At 45.8% G+C, this 16,486-nt stretch overlaps 1 protein-coding gene, 7 non-coding genes and 1 pseudogene across 12 annotated transcripts in view; all 9 read right to left on the bottom strand.

The window, feature by feature from the left end:
• LOC146062978 (eukaryotic initiation factor 4A-II-like) overlaps positions 1 to 16,486 on the bottom strand; it is a 37,365-nt pseudogene that overhangs the window by 4,365 nt on the left and 16,514 nt on the right. Inside the window, exons 4-9 of the transcript XR_014471545.1 lie at positions 15,172 to 15,346; positions 12,520 to 12,629; positions 11,284 to 11,427; positions 11,022 to 11,160; positions 10,710 to 10,799; positions 10,382 to 10,461 (exon numbers count right to left, since the gene is read on the bottom strand). The product of XR_014471545.1 is annotated as a eukaryotic initiation factor 4A-II-like (transcript). The remainder of the gene's footprint in view (positions 1 to 10,381; positions 10,462 to 10,709; positions 10,800 to 11,021; positions 11,161 to 11,283; positions 11,428 to 12,519; positions 12,630 to 15,171; positions 15,347 to 16,486) is intronic.
• Positions 148 to 8,661, bottom strand: LOC146064309 (eukaryotic initiation factor 4A-II-like). 4 transcript variants are annotated; one of them, XR_014471789.1, is made up of 8 exons: positions 7,227 to 8,661; positions 7,049 to 7,151; positions 4,820 to 4,920; positions 4,426 to 4,513; positions 3,371 to 4,180; positions 2,102 to 2,636; positions 1,779 to 1,824; positions 148 to 1,703 (listed from the first exon to the last, which is right to left on the bottom strand). XR_014471789.1 is itself a non-coding variant. In XM_083177636.1 (5 exons), the coding sequence occupies exons 1-4, from the start codon at positions 7,248 to 7,250 to the stop codon at positions 4,433 to 4,435; spliced, it is 309 nt and encodes a 102-aa protein (XP_083033762.1). In that variant the 5' UTR covers positions 7,251 to 8,661; the 3' UTR covers positions 2,000 to 4,180; positions 4,426 to 4,432. The 4 variants fall into 4 exon arrangements, 1 of the variants encoding a protein (XP_083033762.1); XR_014471787.1 differs by having other exon boundaries at positions 2,102 to 4,180; XR_014471788.1 differs by having other exon boundaries at positions 2,498 to 4,180.
• On the bottom strand, positions 2,141 to 2,210 carry LOC146066016 (small nucleolar RNA SNORD2). Its single transcript, XR_014472819.1, has one exon. It is a non-coding gene; the product is annotated as a small nucleolar RNA SNORD2 (small nucleolar RNA).
• On the bottom strand, positions 2,712 to 2,837 carry LOC146065985 (small nucleolar RNA SNORA63). Its single transcript, XR_014472788.1, has one exon. It is a non-coding gene; the product is annotated as a small nucleolar RNA SNORA63 (small nucleolar RNA).
• LOC146065979 (small nucleolar RNA SNORA63) lies at positions 4,575 to 4,698 on the bottom strand. The gene has a single exon (XR_014472782.1). It is a non-coding gene; the product is annotated as a small nucleolar RNA SNORA63 (small nucleolar RNA).
• On the bottom strand, positions 7,397 to 7,466 carry LOC146066017 (small nucleolar RNA SNORD2). The gene has a single exon (XR_014472820.1). It is a non-coding gene; the product is annotated as a small nucleolar RNA SNORD2 (small nucleolar RNA).
• LOC146065976 (small nucleolar RNA SNORA63) lies at positions 9,617 to 9,745 on the bottom strand. The gene has a single exon (XR_014472779.1). It is a non-coding gene; the product is annotated as a small nucleolar RNA SNORA63 (small nucleolar RNA).
• LOC146065978 (small nucleolar RNA SNORA63) lies at positions 10,861 to 10,984 on the bottom strand. Its single transcript, XR_014472781.1, has one exon. It is a non-coding gene; the product is annotated as a small nucleolar RNA SNORA63 (small nucleolar RNA).
• On the bottom strand, positions 12,282 to 12,406 carry LOC146065986 (small nucleolar RNA SNORA63). The gene has a single exon (XR_014472789.1). It is a non-coding gene; the product is annotated as a small nucleolar RNA SNORA63 (small nucleolar RNA).

Genomic DNA, 16,486 nt, shown 5'->3' with positions numbered 1-16,486 from the left:
CAGAAGAGATTCTTTTAGATCATACTTGCCTACCTGATCCTCTCCATGCGGGAGAAAATGCTGTTCCTGGACTTCCCTGGTAATGTAGGATTGCCATCACCTGTGGGCAAGCCCGGCGACAGTGGCTCGGGGGGGGGGGGGGGGGGGTTTCAAAGGGTACAGCTGACCTGGGCCCCGACAATCAGAGGGGCCCCAAGTTCAGCCCCCGCTTGGCCACTCATCCTCTGACTGTTTGCGTGGCGCCGCTGAGACAGAAATGAGCCTGCAGTACACGGGCGCTGCCTGGGGACATCGCCGGGACACGCAGCTCCTGGCTGCGCGAGCAGCCTGTGGATGGTCCGCTAGGACATGCAGCTTCCGGCCGCTGGCGCTTACACACACTGACATGAGCCGGTGCTGTCAGTGTATCTAAGCAGCTGACGGAAGCTGGGTATCCCGGCGGACTGTCCACAGGCTGCTCGCACGGCAGCCAAGAGCTGGTTGTCCCAGCGGACCATTCACAGGCAGCCCCCATATACTTTTCTACAGGCTCATTTCTGTCCCAGCGGCACCACAGCCACGCACATTTTTCTTAAGGGAGGGGGAACAATAAGTACTGAATTCAGAGGATGAGTGGCCCGGTGGCCAAACTTGGGGCCCCTTTGATCAGAGCGGGGGTCAACTGTACCCTCCCCCCCCCCCCCCCCATCATCGCCGAGCCTGGCCCCCCTTGTACTTCCCTGCAGGCTCATTTCTGCCTCAGCGGCACCAGGGAGCTCCCACCATAGAAGTTGCGCAGTTGACCATTCTACCCCTGGGCAATAAACATGTAAACTCCCCCTGGCAATGAACATTTAACATCCCATGGCAACTAGCATGTTATCCCCTGCGTGGCATCTAACATGTCCCCTGGGAACAAACATTTAACCCCCTGTCAACAAGTATGTTATCCCCCTGGCCAACGAGAATTTAACTTCCCTGGCAACAAGCATGTTATCTTTCCTGGCATTGAGCAGGTAATCCCCACTGGGCAACAAACTTTTACTTCCCCGTGGCAAGGAGCATGTAACCCCCTGACATTGAACAAGAAACCTCTGGCAATCACCATGTAACCCCTGGCAATGAACATGTGCCTCCTGGCAAAGAGCATGTAGTTAAGTGGCATAACATGTAATGGGCATTTTGGCGTGTGGCCTAATGTGTCATAGGCATTATGGTGTGTGGCATAATATGTAATGACCATCATGGTGTGTGGAATATGTAATGGGCATTAAGGTGTGTGGCATAATATGTGATGGGCATCGCAGCATGTGGTAGATTGTCTAAAGGGCATTACGGTGTGTGGTATAATGTGTAGTAGGCATCACGATTTGTGGCATAATGTGTATTAGTTGCCAGTTCAGAAGTGAGACTATCTGCGCTGGGGGCAGCAATTATATGGGACTTCTTGCCACCAATATGCCCACCATTCCTCCCTGCTCCACACAACTGCTAGTGCTTAAGGGGGTGGGGGCCCCCCAGAAATATCAGTGTATGGGGCCCCAAGATTTCTGTTGCTGGCCCTGTCTGTGGGGAGCTAGGTAAAGGTGTTCCACCACAGGTGATGGCAATCATACATTACCAGGGAAGTCCAGGAACAGAGCATTTTCTCCTGCATGGAGAGGGTCAGGTAGGCAAGTATGTTTTAGATTCATATCAAAGTTGTCAATTTCATTCCAGTTGCTCTGCAGGAAGAAGACACTTTTGTATTCTTCATAATCAAGACAGTGGAAATTAAGCTTGATCTATTATGTACTAACCTCAATGACACCATCGGGGGCCATTCCTTCTGGGCCTCCATGGTCTCTATAGTAATAGAACACAACCAGTTACACAGAGCAGGCATTCCAAACCACGGTCCTCAAGGCACACCAACAGTGCAGGTTTTGTAGATATCCAGCCTTGAGCACAGGTGACTTAATTAGTATCTGAGGGATTCTGATTAAACCATCTGTGCTGAAGCCTGGATATCACTAAAACCTGCACTGTTGGTGTGCCTTGAGGACCGTGGTTGGGAATGCCTGACAGAGGTTGGTAACAGGAAATTCAAAGTGTACATGTGGTCAAATCAATTATAATTAACCTGCAGTTAAGGTTAACATATCTTCTAACAGATGTAGACAAGTGATCAGAATATAAGAGTTCTCTCCATTTCAGGTCAGTCCCGAAAGATCGTAACCATCATTTCACTTGTCCAACTGCAATGCTGCCGTCTGCCATACAGATGGCGCCTCAATACCGGGTTACCAAAAACCGAGATGTTTGCCAGGAGCAGAACGTGCAGTGGGTTCCTAGTTCAGGAATGTGGCTGCCTCCCACACTGGCTGATGGTGACTATGGCAGCACGCAGCCAGATCATGGCTTCCCAATTCAGGAACCCGCACAGTTAATGTTTTCCAGGTGTAACATGCGTAAGCCGGTGATCTGGAAAGCATGGAAAACAAGTACCGAAACCCATAATCAATATTGAGATGTTTACCTTTACAAGAATTAGTCCACGTTCCACCGGCCACCATCGGATCATGACCAGAAGAGTGTCCCCTCTGCTCAAGAGAATGACACACCACTTCCACAAGTCACTCAGCAGTGTCCGGGAGCAACTGTACTCTGCTCCTTAACTATTTACACATAAAAGCTTCATAAAAAAAAATTGCCTGAGAATACAATGACATGCCATTTCAATGTAGGTAAAAATGTTTGAGGTCAAGCGTCCCTGTCTGCTGAAGGTGTCAAAACAGGGATAGTAGGAAACATTTTGTTTTTTCGCAGGGGGAACGACAGAACAGCACTTAGCAGCTATACTGTAACTTATCCTGCAAAAAACATGTTTACGCAGAGAATTTTGCAGTCATCCCTGACTGGGAGGTACTTAATGCTTTGGCACGAGAACCTTGCTGTATTTACTTCACAGCCATTATGTATTTACTATGCAAATTAATCTAGAACTAGTAGTGCACGTATGCCTGCCACCAGACAGAAGCATCAGTGTTCTAGTCCAGTGGTTCCCAAACTGTGTGCCGTGGCTCCCTGGGGTGCCTCGGGACACATGCAGGGGTGCCCTGGGTTGGTAGTCCAGGACCAACTCAAATCATTAATGGTTAATTATTTATGATTAAAAGCAATGCTGGTGGCTGCCAATAATAAAATGTGTACAAACAGAAGCAAATCCTGCCCTTTCCCACATAACTGACCCTAAGAATCACATATAAACCCAATTTTAATTATTTTTTTTTGGGCCTAGGGGTGCCGTGAAAAAAATTCTGATACTCTAGGGTGCCGTGAATCAAAAAAGATAGGGAACCCCTGTTCTAGTCAATTGGGAAGCGCAGCCATTACAGCATTTTATACAGACCTGTGAATGTAGTTTTCACGATTGGTTGGAAGGTCATAATTAGAGACAGGATTATATGCATTTGCATATTTTGCCCATTCTTACTGGTTATTGCATATTTTACCTAAAATCTAGTGATGGTGCATATTTTAGGACCCACCACCTTTCCACCCATGAATCACAGCACTGATTTGCCCTCCTGCTGGCCAGGTAGTGGTAGAGTGTGCAGGCTGGGCCAATATGTGCGCAGTGTGGGGGACATTGCTCTAGGCTGCCAATCTATTTTAATAAGTCAGTTGGGGCGGATGCCATTACGAAGCTCCTGAACTTTTGCCTGCCCCTGGCCTGGGACTTTGCGCCAAGAGAGACTTCTGCAGCAGAGGAGGTGGGCAGAAGGATTGTGACATCACGCGGCGTGGAGGAAACTCCGGGTCACAGTGAGTATGCGGTGCAGGGAGAAGCCTTCCATTGCGCCGCTTAACATGCTATGCTGACATTTGAGCCATCTGCGCTGGAGATGAGGGTCCATGTAGTTGATGCAAGAATAGCGTTAGACGCTGCAGTCTGCTGTAGCAGCCGGGAAGAAAAAAAAATCCTGTGCACAGCACTAGACATCTTCAGATGCTGTGGGCCTATTTGCAACTAATTGTATGCTGATTTTTAAATAATTTAAAAATGACTTTTTTTATTATTTAATGTAGCAGATTTTAACACTTTTCATGCATATTTTAAGTATTTTCCATGCATATTTCAAGCTTTTTATATTGCATATAATCCGGTCTCTAGTCATAATTAATAACCAGGGATACTTGCTTTACATCTGACACGTGCCTAAAGGACAAAAGGGAACAACTTATGATTTAAGTGTTATGCCAGACAACAGGCAAGATCTAGAACACAACTTCTTACAATATGGACTGTCAGCCACAGTATAGTGGTGGACTACAACTGTGTAGTTCACTGTGGAATGTGGCTCTTGATTTTCCAAAGAACTTAACTACTGCTCGGTAGAAGAAACCTTCACAGAAAACAAAGATCTTTGGGAGAGGGATGAGGGGATTGTGCATAATACTTACCAGCAAGTCAGTAGTTATTAATACACGACGACCCAGACCTAAACTCTCTCATTATAACATCTCGTTCCTTCTGGTCCATGTCACCATGCTGTAAGAAAGGAGAGCCAGTGTTAGAAAGCAAGTTTTTCACCCAATGGATGAACCTACATCTGTATGAGACCAAGCGTCCCTGCCTGTCACAGTGGTCAGTCAGGGATAGTAGGAGACAAGTTCTTTTTAGCAGGGGGAACGACAATACAGCACCACACTGCCATATTGTAACTTATCCTGCTTAAAAATAATTTACCTTTTTACCAATAAAAAGACCTTAAACTTGCATGCATTTCTGAGTGTAAACTTATAGCATTTAATATTTTCAAAGACAATGTGATCATGTATTTGTTGATAACGTTACCTGAATGTTTGTGCTCAGCTTTTGAAAGATCTCATAAGTTTGATCCTTAAAGGCACGGCTCAATATTTCATCCAAAACGAACATTTTGATCCATTTAGGAGCTATAAATAAATGAGCAAAGCATAAGCCATTTACAACCAGTAATTAAAAGGCCCCCATACACTGCAGCAACTTCTCCCCCCCTGATCCGTCACATGCAGTGATTACTTGAGCTGCCTGGGACATAACTGGGCAGCAGGATCACATGCAATATATCGAATGTAATCTCAGCTAAGCTAGCCCAGCTCAGAAGCAATCCAAGAGATGGGCAACTGAAAGTCTGCTGCAATTTGCATTACATTGGTCCCGCGGTCAGTCACCTGCAATTTGGATTTTTAGGGGGACTGATTGCGGCAATCATAGGAAAAGAACCCAAATTGCAAGTAAATTGCCCTTAAGTTTAAGGCCAATGTTAAGAGGCATACACAGGAGCGATTTTCACCCCATTTCAAAGTGATCTGACTAGCCTGCTTAGAAATGGAGCACGATGTTCAGTGTGTATATCCCTAGCGGTGTGGTCCCATGCATCACCAATGCCCAAATAATTTCAATTAAATATGCAAGTGCTCCTTTGCTACCATGCAGTATTAGCCTGCAAATAGGGAGTGTAGTATGAACTTCCTGTCTACCACCAACTGCCATGTGCAGGCAGAGTGGAAGGCTTTCCACATGTGCTATGTACAAAAAGCAAAATATCAACTCTCTCATTCAACAGAAGGTGGGCTGAAATGCATGAAAAGTCACCCATTTGAGTGCTCAAACAGGCTTTTTCATGTTGTGCCCTCAGTTTCATAAGGATGAACTGCATATCACCCAGCATTCACCTGACACTTTAAGATGCAGATACACTGGGGCAACTTCTAGTGAAGTAGTAATTCACTATCCCCTTTGAACCGACCAAGTGGTAGGACTGACTATGCTGCAAAATAGTAGTAAATAAAATTTGGTAGGCTATGATATACATATGGTATATCATAGCCTACCAAAAGGCTTGGTGACATGATAACTATTATGCAGCAGGTGTGATCTTCAGGCTCTGATGCCACGTGCACAGTATCATACATTGGACCGGGTACAGCTGAGCCAGGCCCAGACTATCAGAGGGGCCCCCAAGTTCAGCCCCCACTTGGCTGCCGGGCCACTCGTTCTCTGACTGTTTGCGTGGCCGTGGTGCAGCGGAGACAGAAATGAGCCGGCAGTACACGGGGGCTGCCGGGGGACATGCAGCTCCTGGCTGCTGCGCGAGCAGCCTGTGGACGGTCCACGGGACACGCAGTTTCTGGCTGCCGGAGCTTACACACACACACACACTGACATGAGCCGGTGCTGTCAGTGTATCTAAGCAGCTGCGTGTCCCGGCAGACCATCCACAGGCTGCCCCCATGTACTTCTCTGCAGGCTCATTTCGGTCTCAGCTGCACCAGGGAGCTCCCACCATAGAAGTTGGGCAGTTGCCCATTCTACTCCTGGGCAACAAACATGTAAACTCCCCCTGGCAACTAGCATGTTATCCCCTTTATGGCATTTCATATCCCATGGCAACTAACATGTCCCCTGGGAACAAACAAACATTTAACCCTGTCAACAAGTAAGTTATCCCCCTGGCCAACGAGACTTCCCTGGCAACAAGCATGTTATCCTCTCTGGCATTGAGCAGGTAATCTCCCCACTGGGCAACAAACTTGTACCCTACCCCCCCCCCCCCCCCCCCCATGGCAAGGAGCATAAAACCCTGGCAAGGAGCATCTAACCCCCTGACATTGAACAAGAAACCTCTGGCAATCACCATGTGCCTCCTGGCAGAGCATGTAGTTAAGTGGCATAACATGTAATGGGCATTATGGCGTGTGGCCTAATGTGTCATGGGCATTATGGTGTGTGGCATAATATGTGATGGGCATCACAGTGTGTGGTATATTGTCTAATGAGCATTACGGTGTGTAGTAGGCAACACGATTTGTGGCATGTGTATTAGTTGTCAGTTCAGAAGTGAGACTATCTGCGCTGGGGGACGTCCTGCCACCAATATTCCCACCATTCCTCCCTGCTCCACACAACTACTAGTGCTTGAGGGGGTGGGGGCCCCCCAGAAATATCAGTGTATGGGGCCCCAAGATTTCTGTTGCTGGCCCTGCCTGTTGGGAGCTAGGTAAAGGTGTTCCACCACAGGTGATCGCAATCATACATTACCAGGGAAGTCCAGGAACAGAGCATTTTCTCCCGCATGGAGAGGGTCAGGTAGGCAAGTATGTTTTAGATTCATATCAAAGTTGTCAATTTCATTCCAGTTGCTCTGCAGGAAGAAGACACTTTTGTATTCTTCATAATCAAGACAGTGGAAATTAAGCTTGATCTATTATGTACTAACCTCAATGACACCATCGGGGTCCATTCCTTCTGGGCCTCCATTGTAATAGAACACAACCAGTTACGCATAGAAGATGGTAACAGGAAACTCAAAGTGTACATGTGGTCAAATCAATTATTATTATTATTAACCTGCAGTTAAGGTTAACATATCTTATAACAGATGTAGACAAGTGATCAGAATATAAGAGTTCTCTCCATTTCAGGTCAGTCCCGAAAGATGGTAACCATCATTTCACATGTCCAACTGCAATGCTGCCGGCTGAACGTCTGCCCTACAGATGGGGCCTCAATACCGGGTTACCAAAAACGGAGATTTTTGCTAGGAGCAGAACGTGCAGCGGGTTCCTAGTTCAGTAATGTGGCTGTGTGGTGCGGGGGAAGACTATGGCAGCACGCAGCAAGATCACGGCTTCCCAATTCAGGAACCCGCGCAGTTCATGTTTTCCAGGTGTAACATGCGAAAGCCGGTGACCTGGAAAGCATGGCCCGTGTGGGGGGGCTGAACAGCTGCAGGGCTAGAAGCCCTCAATGTAGCACTCTGCGGCAGCAATTGTACGCCAATAGAGGACCCTCAGCACTACGTACCAGCAGCGGAAAAAGCCCCCGGCCGCACAAGTGTCACCCCCATGCCGCCATCTTGTCCCCTCCCTGAATACCTGAGCGCTCCATCCTCAGGGCCTACAATGCCCAGTCTAGGGCGTCCACACCGACATATACATACACACACACACACACAGCCAGGCTGTAGAGACCGATCCCCAGAGTAGCCGGATAATGCAACCGCTGCGCTCACTGCGGACTAGGGTGCAGCGCCCGCCGCACTGTGCGTCACTATCTAGCCCAACCCTGACTTGCCCTCTGCCTATGCTACCTATGAAAATTATAAACAGCATCTGAATGGGTAACCTTTCTATTTTTAAAAGCATTATTACATTTACAATTAAGATGTTAGGTGGAAAGAGTCTGATTAAACTACTAACCATCATGCTGGCAGTTTCTGACTACATCTAGGCAAGGATTGCCTACCTGATCCTCTCCTTCAGGGAGAAAATGCTCTGCTCCTGGACTCCCATGTACCATTAACAAGCCTCGTTGTCTGATGAACAAGCAGGTCAAGTTGACTATAAAGCCAAGGACCTGCATGATCAGTCACACTAAGAACCTGAGTGCATGCTCAATATTGCTGACCTGCAGCCGATATGAACCATGCCCAACATTATATCATTTTTTGATGGAGCTTTACAAAATATATCTGCTGCATCCTACAGCTAGCATTGCCCAGGGTGTAATGACCCCAAGTTTGTGCTCATGCAGGGCTAGGTCTCAAACCTGGACTGTAATAGTTCGGGAAACTACAGCAAGAGTAATGCTGGGCATAAACTATACAATTCTGTCCAATCATGGCAGTCTGCCCAACTAGAGCATATTTGTGGTAATCATTACATCAGTTGGACCCACCATCTGATGTAATGCGCTATGGCTGCTGCAGCCGACTGAAGCTTCCTGTTACTTTACAAAAGTAAAGAGAACCCCCCCCCCCCCCCCAAATAAAATGAAGTCTCACATTTACCAACCATGCCACTGATAAGTAGGTGAGCAGTGGTGCCCCCTTCCACTGCCATTTGCGTCAGCCCTGCTTGGGCAACCGAATGGTTGTGAACAGCTGAAGCCAGCAGCAGCCCCAGGTGAGCCGGGGCTGCTGCAGAATAGAAGCTGGCAGCCCATTCAGGGGGTGAGTACTTCTGGGGCCGAACAAGCCTGTCCTGGTAGGTTTGTCCTGGCCCAGGAAATACCACTCAAGGGGTTTAACATTGCTTTATTGTTAAATTCAGGTTCCTATGCAAGACCATTATAGTTTAGTTACTAGTACAACTTACCCCATTAAAATGCAAAGTTAATGACAAACAATTCATTATATTTGACAACACTAGCTAAGCCCACCCAAGACTACACTGTAGGTTTAGCTATAATGCATTTTAGGTCCTCCTCTGGACTCCAAGATTCTGTCAACTCATGGCATAACCGTCCTAAAGAGCCATTTGACAGGTTCCAGTTCATAACAGCAAAGGCCAATGCATTAATACCAAGTTCATGACAATACAATACTGTTGTTATTACACAACAGAACCCCATAATCAATATTGAGATGTTTACCTTTACAAGAATTAGTCCTCGTTCCACTGGCCGCCATCAGATCACGACCAGAAGTGCGTACTCTCTGCTCAAGAGAATGACACACCACTTCCACAAGTCACTCAGCAGTGTCCGGGAGCAACTGTACTCTGCTCCTTAACTATTTACACATAAAAGCTTCATTTAAAAAAAAAAAAAAAAAATAAAGAGGATTGCCGGAGAATTCAATGAAATGCCATTTCAATGGCCGTAAAGATGTTTGAGACCAAGCGTCCCTGTCTGCTGAAGGTGTCAAAACAGACAGGGATAGTAGGAAACATTTTGTTATTTGCAGGGGGAACGACAGAACAGCACTTGGCAGCTATACTGTAACTTATCCTGCAAAAAACATGTTTACGCAGAGAATTTTGCAGTCATCCCTGACTGGGAGGTACTTAATGCTTTGGCACGAAACCTTGCTGTATTTACTTCACAGCCATTATGTATTTACTTTGCAGAAGAGTCTAGAACTAGTAGTGCACGTATGCCCAGGGCCAGCTCTACCATTAGGCAGCTGCCTAGGGCACCACCATAGATAATCAAGGATATCTATGAGGATCCTTGTTGTACTAAATGCAGGTGGCTGCTGTGGAACTTCTAAGACCTCACCTCAATACTTTCCCTAAAGGCATACTTTCCTACCATTGCTGTCCCCTCCTCCTTGTACTCTGTTGTGGGTGGCAGAGGGAGGCTTCCAGGGAAAGCAGGGGACTTGACCACCTTATCGGGGTGGGGCTGGGAGGACCACCCAATTTTTGGGAGCCTCTCTGCCATTCTGGAATTTTAGGCAATGTATGCCTTAAGGGGTTGGAAATGGGTATTGCTGGCAGTATGGGGGGGGGGGGGGGGGGGGGCAGTAGGTTGAAGTTTTGCCTAGAGTGCTGAGAAGCCTTACACTGGCCCTGCGTATGCCTGCCACAAGACAGAAGCATCCCTGTTATAGTCAATTGCGAAGTGCAGCCATTACAGCATTATACAGACCTGTGAATGTAGTTTTCACGATTGGTTGGAAGGTCATAATTAATAACCAGGGATACTTGCTGTACATCTATGCCACGTGCCTAAAGGACAAGAGAACAACTTATGATTTAAGTGTTATGCCAGACAATTCAACAGGCAAGACCTAGAACACAACTTCTTACAATATGGACTGTCAGCCACAGTATAGTGGTGGACTACAACTGTGTAGTTCACTGTGGAATGTGGCTCTTGATTTTCCAAAGAACTTAACTACTGCTCGGTAGAAGAAACCTTCACAGAAAACAAAGATCTTTGGGAGAGGGATGAGGGGATTGTGCATAATACTTACCAGCAAGTCAGTAGTTATTAATACACGACTGGACCCAGACCTAAACTCTCTCATTATAACATCTCGTTCCTTCTGGTCCATGTCACCATGCTGTAAGAAAGGAGAGCCTGTGTTAGAAAGCAAGCTTTTCACCCAATGGATGAACCTACATCTGTATGAGACCAAGCGTCCCTGCCTGTCACAGTGGTCAGTCAGGGATAGTAGGAGACAAGTTCTTTTTAGCAGGGGGAACGACAATACAGCACCACACTGCCATATTGTAACTTATCCTGCTTTTTTCAGATTTATAAAAAAAAAAAAAATAATAATTACCAAAGCAGACACAGTAAAGTCTCTTGCATGCATTTTTATCTGTCAGCCAGTCAACTTTTCTTCTAGTATTAAGAAAAATTTCAGCCTGGGTAATCGTCAAAGTCTCATACAGGTCACAAAGAGTGTCCAGCTTTCATTCCTGGAGGAAAAAAATTAGTAAAGTAATTTATACAGTTTAGTTTTTGTAGTTGATATCTGAAGACAAATGTGCATCAGAATGTTCAAGAGTAAACCAAAATACAATCCAATGCAGACATCTTACCTCACGCTCCACAGTAATGTAGAATTGTTTAATCCCCTCCAAAGTCAATTCCTCCTTTCTTACAAGAATACGGATTGGATCCCTTATGAACTTTTTGGTCACTTCCAACACATCAGTTGGCATAGTGGCAGACAGCAGGACAACCTAATGAAGTGTTACATTAATTATGTCAAGCAATTAGGCTGCAGAGTAAACCACCATCTACACAACAGTCAATCATTTGACAAGACAATCAGAACTAGATCCATGCCTACAGTCACTCATTTGTTCATTTTAAAATTAAATCTGTATGAGACCAAAGCTGGGTACACATATGTACAATTTAATTTTTCTTGCGACCGTTCGTTCGACCGAATACACGTTCGACCGTCCAAAACATACGACCGTTCTGCGCGTACACATATGTACAATTTTACTTGCGACGTCCGATGTACTCCCGTCCAAACAATCGCAAGAAGTATATGAGAGACCCTGTAACCCTTTGCCTGCTGTTTTAACTAATGTGTGTTTAATGCCTCACTGCCCAACACTTTAGAGGCATCACTTTAAGACATTAATCAATGTTGAAGTTTTAATAGTGTGTTATGGTGCCCTGCAAAGAGCTTCCAGCACACTCTATTAAAACTTCAACATTGATTAATGTCTTAAAGTGATGCCTCTAAAGTGTTGGGCAGTGAGGCATTAAACACACATTAGTTAAAACAGCAGGCAAAGGGTTACAGGGTCTCTCATAATGCAGCATACCACCGTGCTTTGTCAAACTGTCAAGCATATCGATCGAACATGCGTACACACTTCACTTTTGTTCCGATATGGAGCCGTCCTGTCGGATGAAATATTAAGCAGCAAAGAACCTTCGACCGACCGACCGTGGACGGCCAAGAGCGTTTTTGGCCGTTTATCGATCGCACAGCAGCAATTGGGACAGCGTACACACCTATACAATCGAACGCCCGTTTGCCCCCAGATTGGAAGAACGGCCCGACGATTGTATATATGTGTACCTAGCTCAAGCGTCCCTGCCTGTCACAGTGGTCAGTCAGGGATAGTAGGAGACAAGTTATTTTTAGCAGGGGGAACGACAACAAAGCACCACACTGCCATATTGTAATTTATCCTGCTTAAAAAAATAATTTACCAATAAAAAGGCCTTAAACTCGCATGCCTTTCCAAGTGTCAACTTAGCATTTAATATTTTCTAAGACAATGTGGTCATGTATTTGTTATTAACTATACCTGAATGTTTGTGCTCAGCTTTTGAAAGATCTCATGAATTTGATCCTTAAAGCCACGGCTCAACATTTCATCCGCTTCATCCAAAACGAACATTTTGATCCATTTAGGAGCTAAAAATAAATAAATGAGCAAAGCATAAGCCACTTACAACCAGTAATTAAAGACCCTCATACACTGCAGCAACTTCTCCCCCTGATCAGTCACATGCAGTGATTACTTGAGCTGCCTGAGACCTAACTGGGCAGCAGGATCACATGCGATATATCGAATGCAATTTCAGCTACACTAGCCCAGAAGCAATCCAAGAGATGGGCGACTGAGGGTCTGCTACAATGTGTACAGGACTGTGCATTCCATCAGCCTTGCGGTCAGTCACCTGCAATTTGGGCTTTCATGGTGATCGATTGTGGCAATCACAGGAAAGAGTCCAAATTGGCTTGAAACTTAAGGGCAAGTCAATCATTTAAACCAGGGTCCATTTTCCAGTGAGTACAGTTTTTAATAGTAATGACTGAGAATTTGGTGCTGCAGCTGAGGGCAGTGATTTGCTAACACTTTAGCTGGTGGCTCTGCTGATATTGCATTCCGCCTCTTAAATAATGACTGGCTGTTCAAAACCTTGACTGCAGCCAAGACCTGCAATATACAAAACAAACTAACAGAACTAGATCCATGGCTACAGTTCATTTGTTCATTTTAAAATTAAATCTGTATGAGACCAAGCGTCCCTGCCAGTCACAGTGGTCAGTCAGGGATAGTAGGAGACAAGTTCTTTTTAGCAGGGGCAGGGCTGCCACTAGGAATTTTGGGGCCCGGGACTGATTAACGCCCAACTCCTGCCGCAGGTCCCAAAGCACAGACTTCTTCAATGCAGGATGCCGGCGGCCAATTAAAATGCAGCACCGACTGGTGAGCCAATCAGAGCTCGTGTACCGACAGCCGCTCTGATTGGCTCAAAAGCCAGTGCAGCATTTTAATTGGCTGCCGGCATCCTGAATTGAAGACGCAGGCAGCACAGCTTAGGCAGTTGCAGTGGGCAAAATGAGCTGCCCGTGCCCTTCCAGAGGCCGGGGACAGCTGTACCCACAGCCCCCCCTGTCGGCGGCCCTGAGCAGGGGGAACGACAATACAGCAAGCACCACACTGCCATATTGTAACTTAATATTTCCAAAGACAATGTGGTCATGTATTTGTTCATAACGTTACCTGAATGTTTGTGCTTAGCTTTTGAAAGATCTCTGATTCTTAAAGCCACGGCTCAACATTTCATCCGCTTCATCCAAAACGAACATTGATCCATTTAGGACCTAAAAATAAATAAATGAGCAAAGCATAAGCCACTTACAACCAGTCATTAGAAGCCCCCATACACTGCAGCATCTTCTCCCCCCTGATCAGTCACATGCAGTGATTACTTGAGCTGCCTGGGACATAACTGGGCAGCAGGATCACATGCGATATATTGAATGTAATCTCAGCTAAGCTAGCCCAGCTCAGAAGCAATCCAAGAGATGGGCAACTGAAAGTCGGCTGCAATTTGCAATACATTGGTCCCACGGTCAGTCACCTGCAATTTGGATTTTTAGGGCGACTGATTGCGGCAATCATAGGAAAAGAACCCAAATTGCAAGTAAATTGCCCTTAAATTTCAAGCCAATGTTAAGGGGCATACACAGGAGCGATTTTCACCCCATTTCAAAGTGATCTGACTAGCCTGCTTAGAAATGGAGCACTATGGTCAGTGTTTATAGCCCTAACGGTGTGTGTCTTTCCTGCTAGATTGCGGGGCTTTGCCCTTGCAGATTGCTTGGCACATGTTGCAGGTGTACCGCCATGTGTGCTTAAGCCCATCAGTAAGCACAGTGGCTGGGTCGCCCATGTGGGGCTTTAGGCTTTTCATAACTCAGTTACCATTTGAGAAACTGATTTAAAAAAAAAAAAAAAAAAAAAAAGTACTTGTTTCCTAGGACGGCGCCCATCGAATCGCATACGATGGTATGCGATGTTACACAATTTTAGATTGTATACCATCACAGACGCATTGTATGCCATATACAATGGTATATGATTTAAAATTGTAAGCACCCTAATGGGTGTTTTCAATGTTAAATGTGCCCCCTATAAGATAATTAATTGTATAAGCACCGTAACGGGTGCTTACAATGTTAAAAGCACCCCCACTATCAATGCCATCCCGAAGCGTGGCGGTACTCGTTCTCCAACCTTTTCATACCCCACTATCCACGTCGGCGTGGAGTTGGTTTTAGATAGCCCGAAGCGTGGCGAGCCCCGCGAAATACATGTAAAGTAATACACGTCTGCTCGCCACGCTTCGGGCTCGGTTGCTCGCTGCGCTATATAAAAATCAACTCGCCGTGGATAGTGGGGGTATGAAAAGGTCAGAGGACGCGTACCACCGCCCCTCACGGGCTCGCTACGCTTCGGGTTGGCGTTGATAGTGGGGGTGGCGTGGGGGGTGCATTTAACATTGTAAGCACCGATTAGGGTGCTTATACAATTAAAAATCGTATAGGGGCTTATACAATTTTAAATCGCATCGCATGCGGGCATACGGCATACAACTTAATATCGTGGGCGCAGTGCTAGGAAACAAGTACCAAAAAAAACACACACACACACACACACACACACCTTACATTAGGTAACGACGATTCAACATATCGAACACACGGCCAGTAGTCCCAACCTCAATGTGTGGTGCTTCAGCCTGCAGCTTCTGCATTTCATTACGCACATTTGTTCCGCCAATGCAAGCATGGCAAGTTGCACCCATATAGTCGCCCAGGGCCAAAATGACCCTTTGAATCTATGAAGCAATTAAAATAACTGGTCAAGTCAGAATTAAAAAATATATATATATAATGCAATTAAACTCCAGTCCTGCAAACTAAAAATATGCCTGCTTTACAATGCAATATGCATTGGAGTTAAATAAATATCTGCTGTAACTTGAGAAAATCATTTAAATTAAATATGCAAGTGCTACAATGCAGTATTAGCCTGCAAATAGGGAGTGTAGCATGAACTTCCTGTCTACCACCAACTGCCATGTGCAGGCAGAGTGGAAGGCTTTCCACATCTGCTAAGTATGTACAAAAAGCAAAATATCTACTATCTCATTCAACAGAAGGTGGGCTGAACTGCATGAAAAGTCACCCATTTGAGTGCTCAGACAGGCTTTTTCATGTTGTGCCCTCAGTTTCATAAGGATCATCTGCATATCACCCAGCATTCACCTGACACTTTAAGATGCAGATACACTGGGGCAACTTCTAGGGAAGTAGTAATCCACTATCACCTTTGAACTGACCAAGTGGTAGGACTGAAGATACACTATGCTGCAAATTGACTACATATGGTGTATCATATATAATCCAAGCCTACCGAAAGGCTTGGTGACACAACTATTATGCAGCAGGTGTGATCTTCAGGCTCTGATGCCATGTGCACAGTATCACACATTGGACCGGATGTTAAACACATGCAAATTGGTCTCTTTTCCAGCAGATTGACAGAATCCAATTAAGTGACCAGATCGCTGTGGAATCTCCCTAGTGCTGGGCAACACCAGCCCTCCAGATGTTAATGAACTACACCTACCAGGATGCTTTGCATTAGTTTTGCTATGTGGCCATGCTGAAACTGATGCGAGGCATACTGGGATGTGTAGTTCATCAACATCTGGAGGGCCGGTGTTGCCCTGCCCTAGTGTATGGGCACCGTTAAAGTGGAGACTGGCCGCAATATAACAAATACCATACTTGAAAGTTATCAAGGGACAGTGACCATTTGCCAAGAAACAGACTTCAGGCACATGCTTTAAGTGCAAGCTAAAGTGTCCTTCATTTATTGCCTGAACGTTTAGTGCAACGCAAAAACAATTCCTACAGAAGGGGACATGCACGGCACCATTAGTTGCACAGATCAGTTATCACTTTGTGCACTG

This window comes from Crinia signifera, chromosome 3 (assembly GCF_055691185.1).
Source record: "Crinia signifera chromosome 3, ASM5569118v1, whole genome shotgun sequence".
In the NCBI taxonomy this organism is placed as follows: domain Eukaryota; kingdom Metazoa; phylum Chordata; class Amphibia; order Anura; family Myobatrachidae; genus Crinia; species Crinia signifera.
The sequence above is the reverse complement of the archived record's forward strand: the minus strand, read 5'-3'. Positions and strand labels throughout refer to the sequence as shown.

Bases quoted from the DNA above. Each gene is read 5' to 3' on its own strand.
- LOC146064309 (XM_083177636.1), bottom strand. From the start codon at position 7,250: ATGGACCCCGATGGTGTCATTGAG. The intron at 7,152-7,226 runs GTTAGTACATAA...TTCTTCCTGCAG, and splicing joins ACCCCGATGGTGTCATTGAG to AGCAACTGGAATGAAATTGA. The intron at 4,514-4,819 runs GTAACGTTATCA...CCTTTCTTACAG, and splicing joins AGCTGAGCACAAACATTCAG to CATGGTGACATGGACCAGAA.